The 5,520-nt window shown below is 43.8% G+C and overlaps 1 protein-coding gene across 1 annotated transcript; it reads left to right on the top strand.

The window, feature by feature from the left end:
* The first annotated feature begins 1,571 nt into the window (after positions 1 to 1,571).
* Positions 1,572 to 3,815, top strand: LOC103589414 (stress-induced-phosphoprotein 1-like). Its single transcript, XM_008571376.1, has 4 exons — positions 1,572 to 1,731; positions 2,921 to 3,047; positions 3,143 to 3,245; positions 3,501 to 3,815. The coding sequence occupies exons 1-4, from the start codon at positions 1,588 to 1,590 to the stop codon at positions 3,667 to 3,669; spliced, it is 543 nt and encodes a 180-aa protein (XP_008569598.1). The 5' UTR covers positions 1,572 to 1,587; the 3' UTR covers positions 3,670 to 3,815.
* Positions 3,816 to 5,520: the final 1,705 nt, after the last annotated feature.

Raw genomic sequence — 5,520 nt, 5'->3', positions numbered from 1 at the left:
GGATTCTATTTCTAGGTTTCCTTTGAAACTGTATTTTAAGGACATCGCCTTGCATTTTTCCATGGCTATTTATTAAGTTCTTATGTGCTGGTGGCTCTCCAGTTGTCCCTCAGATCCAGTCCCATCCTTCTCTGCTGTGTGCTTGGGAAGCTGATCCCTGGCCTGAACTGCTGGGCTCCATTGACTTCTGCCTTCCGTTGGGTTTGGCCAATGGACAGCATTGTCAGGAGCGTCAGGGAGGAGACCCCAGAGGTCAGGGTGCACCCCTGCCCTCTTGTGCTTCAGTTTGTCTGATTGTGGCCATTCTTTCTCCCTCCAGGACTGTAACTCCTGCCAGGCAACCCTCCTCCACAGTGTCAGCCTTCACTGAGCTCCAGTACTTCTTTAGCCTCCTGACTTCCTCTTGGAGCCTCATGATTATAAGAACTTGCTGCAGGTGTTAATATTTGGGTGCCCCAAATCCCTTATGGATTTCCTTAATAGTGCCCACCCTTCCCTACAGGAAAAAAAAAATCTGTTGCTATTGGTATTCGTCTGTTTTCTGTTGCTGATAACAGAATACCTGAAATGGGGTAATTTATAAATAAAAGAGGTTTATTTTCTATAGCTTTGGAGGCTGGGAAGTCCGAGGTCCTGGGGGCACATCTGGTGAGGGCTTTCTTCATGGTACAGAGTCCTATGGTAATGCAGGGGCATCACATGGCAAGAATGGCATAAGCCACCACTCCACACTCATGGTCATTTATTCATCCATCACCATACTAATAGACTAATCCATTCACGAAGGCAGAGCCTTCAAGATCCAATCATATCCTAAAGGGCCCACCTCTCATTCTGTCGGTATATTGGAATGGAAACAGGGTTGAAAAGAACGTCAGGTGTAAAGATGTGTCTGTAAACCTTGTACTAGTATCTGTCACTAGCTGAGTCTTCTGGCTACTGAGATCAGATAGTGAAGTATACCTGTAATAACTCCACTGTATATCTTTCGACCTCAAAAAAATGAATCCAGGGCCGAGCCCGTGGCGCACTTGGGAGAGTGCAGCGCTGGGAGCGCAGCAGTGCTCCCACCATGGGTTCGGATCCTGTATAGGGATGACTGGTGCACTCACAGCACTCACTGGCTGAGCGCGGTGCGGCCGGTCTCAAAAAGGACAAAAAAAATGAATCCAACCTCTGTGGCCTCATTGTATAGGTGGAGTTTTTTTGTTTTGTTTTGTTTTTTAAAGATGACTGGTAAGGGGATCTTAACCCTTGGCTTGGTGTTGTCAGCATCACACTCAGCCAGTGAGTGAACTGGCCATCCCTATATAGGATCCAAACCCGTGGCCTTGGTGTTATCAGCACCGCACTCTACCGAGTGAGCCATGGGCCGGCCCTGTATAGGTGGAGTTTTGAAGGGTTGAGTGTTTCTCAGTTTTAACTCATGGGTAGTACAGAATCTAGCCATCTTTTGATGGGCAAGGCGCTTCTATACACAGGAATCTGACTTTTAGCAGTAAATGAGAATTTCAGATTAGTTGTGGGGAGAATAATTGCTATTTTTCTTTTTTAATTAATATTAGGAAACTACAAGATCCCAGGATTATGACCACTCTCAGTGTCCTTCTCGGGGTCGATCTGGGTAGTATGGATGAGGAGGAAGAGATTGTAGCACCTCCACCACCACCTCCCAAAAAGGAAACCAAGCCAGAGCCAATGGAAGAAGATCTTCCAGAAAATAAGAAGCAGGTCTCATTTTCTTTTCTTCTCATTGTTATGTATTTATAAACAGCTAAGTCAACCAGAAATACATATGCTGAATGAGAATATCTGTAGTCCTTGGGTAGCTGTAATTTTTGAGTGCTTGGTATGTGCTAAGCTTGTTGTTGTCATTGTTAATTAAAATGGTTAACATGTTAAAAGATAAGCTTCACAAGAGATTTCCTAGGGATCATGTATTTTCAAGATTTTTGGCAGCAGAAGCTACCCTTCTGTAGTCACATTACAGCCGTATGGTGCTGCCAGGATCCAGAAGAATGTTGCCGACATCAGTCCTTAGGCTTCTGCTTCTCTGTTGGATGTGGCGTGTAGTTGAAAGTTGTCCACCTCAACACATCCAGAGCAGGAGGCATGTGCCTAAATGATCCCTTGTAAACGGGAACAGCAGATTGTTGCCAAATTTAGCACCTTTAAATAGGCAAGCGTTGGTTGTTCCGGGTGTCTCAAAGCTGGAAAAAGGCCCTACAATGTGGGTGGTAGTGAGCTTTGCTGAAGACTCCTGCCACCACTACAGCCCCTTCTCCTAATCCTCTCGCTACCCCCTCTGCTATAGTTTCCTGACAACTAAGACCCTGAGACAGCCACGTGACAGAAACCAGACTCACTACAGTCTCTCAGAATAAAACCTGGTGCAAAATTATATTGTCCTCACCAGTTACTTCAAGTTGAAGGAATTTTCTCTTTCCCCAAGGAAGCCCTCTGCTTTCTGACAAAGATCCAGGAGAAGGGGTGGAAAAGGGGGAGTTTCAGAGGAAGCAAAGCAAAGTTTTAATTCTGATGGCTGATACCTGACTTTTTTTTATTTTTTTTTAATCCTATATAAAGATGACCGGTAAGGGGATCTCAACCCTTGGCCTGGTGTTGTCAGCACCACGCTCAGCCAGTGAGCAAACCGGCCATCCCTATATAGGATCCAAACCCGCGGCCTTGGTGTTATCAGCACCGCACTCTACCGAGTGAGCCACGGGCCGGCCCTGATACCTGACTTTTAAGTCTGTAGCTGATTGATGAAGATGCCTTTGGATATGGAGGACTTGCTTCTATAGATAATGTTAATTGCAACTGCTATTTCAGTACCAGTGACAGACCATAGGCTTTTATTCTCTTTGCCATTTGGTTTGAATTTGCTCAGCACTCACTTCTTCCAAACCTTGTTTAGGCACTGAAAGAAAAAGAGTTGGGGAATGATGCCTACAAGAAGAAAGACTTTGACACAGCCTTGAAGCATTACGACAGAGCCAAGGAACTGGACCCCACCAACATGACTTACATTACCAATCAAGCAGGTGAGGCCCAAAGACAAGGGGCGAGAGAGTTGTTAGGCATTCTTGAGGGAAGAAGCAAGAACTGACTGTTCCTTCTTAACCATCCTGCCTTGCAGCGGTATACTTTGAAAAGGGCAACTACAATAAATGCCGGGAGCTTTGTGAGCAGGCCATTGAAGTGGGGAGAGAAAACCGGGAAGACTATCGACAGATTGCCAAGTATGCTCGCCCTTCTGGAATACCTTGAGTAGTGTGGAGGGTTCACTGTCTGAGACTTAAATTTCCCTGCATGGGGAGGAGGGTCCCTGCTGGCTGCAGAACCTGTTGTGTTAAAAAGGGGCTAGAGAGGAGGTCACAGGAACCAAGGCAGGAGGCAGCGATGCCGGCCTTGATTCTAGCTACAGGTGTGTTTTCCTCTGCAGGGGCTGACCTTGTCTGGCCCTGCCCTCAGCAGATCCTTTTCCTTCTTATCAGAGCTTACGCTCGAATTGGCAATTCCTACTTCAAAGAAGAAAAGTACAAGGATGCCATCCATTTCTACAACAAGTCTCTGGCAGAGCACCGAACACCAGATGTGCTCAAGAAGTGCCAGCAGGTGGGTAGGAAGAGAATAGGGGGTGTTTTCTTGTTTCTTAATGATTGAGTATCATTGCTTATTGTAATCATTATTCTTTAATAATGTACCTTAATTTTTTTTTTTAAAGTAGTGGCTTTGGTCATGTTGTATGATTCTGCCTGTGTCACTTAACAGTGATGCAGTGCATAAGAAATGATCTGGTTGTTTGCAGTCCTTTGTTATTGGCCAGGGTTTCAGCCTTAAATATGTTAATGTTGAGGGCCAGTAGTGCATTAGCAGTGTTACAGTTCTTTTTTTTTGTCTTTTTCCGTGTCCGGCAACGGATCGCAACCCTCAGTGTCGCCCCCGTACCGGACCAGGACCGGCAACGGGATCGCAACCCTCAGTGTTGCCCCCGCGCCTCGCTCAGCCAGTGAGCGGGAACCGGTCTGTATGTGGGATCCGAACCCTCGGCGGGAGCGCCTCCGCACTTCCCAAGCGGCGCACTAGCGCAGTGCGCCACCGGGCCGGCCCCTACTTGGGCATTTATAATGTTACAAAGTGACATTCCAGAACTAAAAATGAACAGGATTGCAAATTGTGAAAGAATAAACTCTAAAACACAGAAAAACTTTAGCATTGTTATTACTAATTATAGTGATCTTGATCATCATCATACTACAAATATGAAAGTGGATTGATTTATTGAACATATTATTTCTGAGCTTACCACTTTTTTCTTCAAAAATTTTTTTTAAACCACTAAACAGGAAAATAAATCTGTTTTAAAATGATAGATTTTTCCAGATTTTTTTTTACCGGAAATAACTATGGGAATATCATACCAACAATAATTTTAAAAGTATCCAATTAAATAGATAAAAATATATAACTTCAATCACACCTGATTTTAATGTATATTTGTTGTTTTTTTAAAAAACATTAGTTTAAATGTATTTTTTTCTTTTGTTCAGTTTTATCACAAACCACTTTAAATTTTAAATTTCTGTTTTTTGAAATGTAGGTAGAACTTTAACTAGCTTTGACTACTTGGGAGGAAACCTCAGAAGCAGGTACAAAGAAATTTTGTATTAGTGTGTGGAGGGAACAAGTGGAAGAAATTAAAACTGAATGAAGGCGTTTCACAAATTTCTAAACTTGGATATTTATCATATTTTCCTCCTGGCATTATGTCTTTGTATTTCATGATGACTTAATCAGAGGTTTTAGGGGAAATAATTTTTCTTTAAATACAGTTTCCATCAGGTCCCACTGTCTTTACGTGTCCTAACCCCTGCTCTGTTTCTCTTTCCATTAAGGTTCATTTATTTCATGCTAACCTTTAACTCTTTTTTTTTTTTTTTTGTCTTTTGTCTTTTTTTTTTTCCGTGTCCGGCAACGGATCGCAACCCTCAGTGCTGCCCCCGCACCGGACCGGGGACCAGCAACGGGATCGCAAACCTCGGTGCTGCTCCCGCGCCTCGCTCAGCCTGTGAGCAGGAACCGGTCTGTATTTGGGATCCGAACCCTCAGGCGGGAGCGCCGCCGCGCTTCCCAAGCGGCACACTATCCAGTGCGCCACCGGGCCAGCCCTAACCTTTAACTCTTGAAGTAGCTCCTCGATTCATAACTTCTCTTCTTATCCCCCATTTTAATTGTAGTCCATTCTTAGTAATTACAGGATCATCGTGTCCTAAACAGTGCTGTAGAAATAATAAAACTTACTGCTCCTCTCTGGACAGTAATTACTGCTTAATTTTATCCTATTCAAAATAACATTTCTTCAGAATTCTTCTGAGAAAAAAAAATCCTCTACCAATCACCCGTTTAGCATGATATTTATTTTGCTTCTGACTTTGATGCCTCAAAAGTAAAAGCAATGTAAAATCAATAAAGCCACAGGTCTACAGGTGACAGTGTTCAAACTAATGCTGTCTA

Source organism: Galeopterus variegatus, unplaced genomic scaffold (assembly GCF_000696425.1).
Source record: "Galeopterus variegatus unplaced genomic scaffold, G_variegatus-3.0.2 Scaffold685, whole genome shotgun sequence".
NCBI lineage: Eukaryota > Metazoa > Chordata > Mammalia > Dermoptera > Cynocephalidae > Galeopterus > Galeopterus variegatus.
This window is presented reverse-complemented; position numbering and strand designations above follow the sequence as displayed.

Excerpts from the sequence above, each read along its gene's own strand:
- LOC103589414 (XM_008571376.1), top strand. The coding sequence starts at position 1,588 with ATGACCACTCTCAGTGTCCTTCTCGGGGTCGATCTGGGTAGTATGGAT. Across the intron at positions 1,732-2,920 it reads TTCCAGAAAATAAGAAGCAG|GCACTGAAAGAAAAAGAGTT; the intron begins GTCTCATTTTCT and ends AACCTTGTTTAG. Across the intron at positions 3,246-3,500 it reads GACTATCGACAGATTGCCAA|AGCTTACGCTCGAATTGGCA; the intron begins GTATGCTCGCCC and ends CCTTCTTATCAG.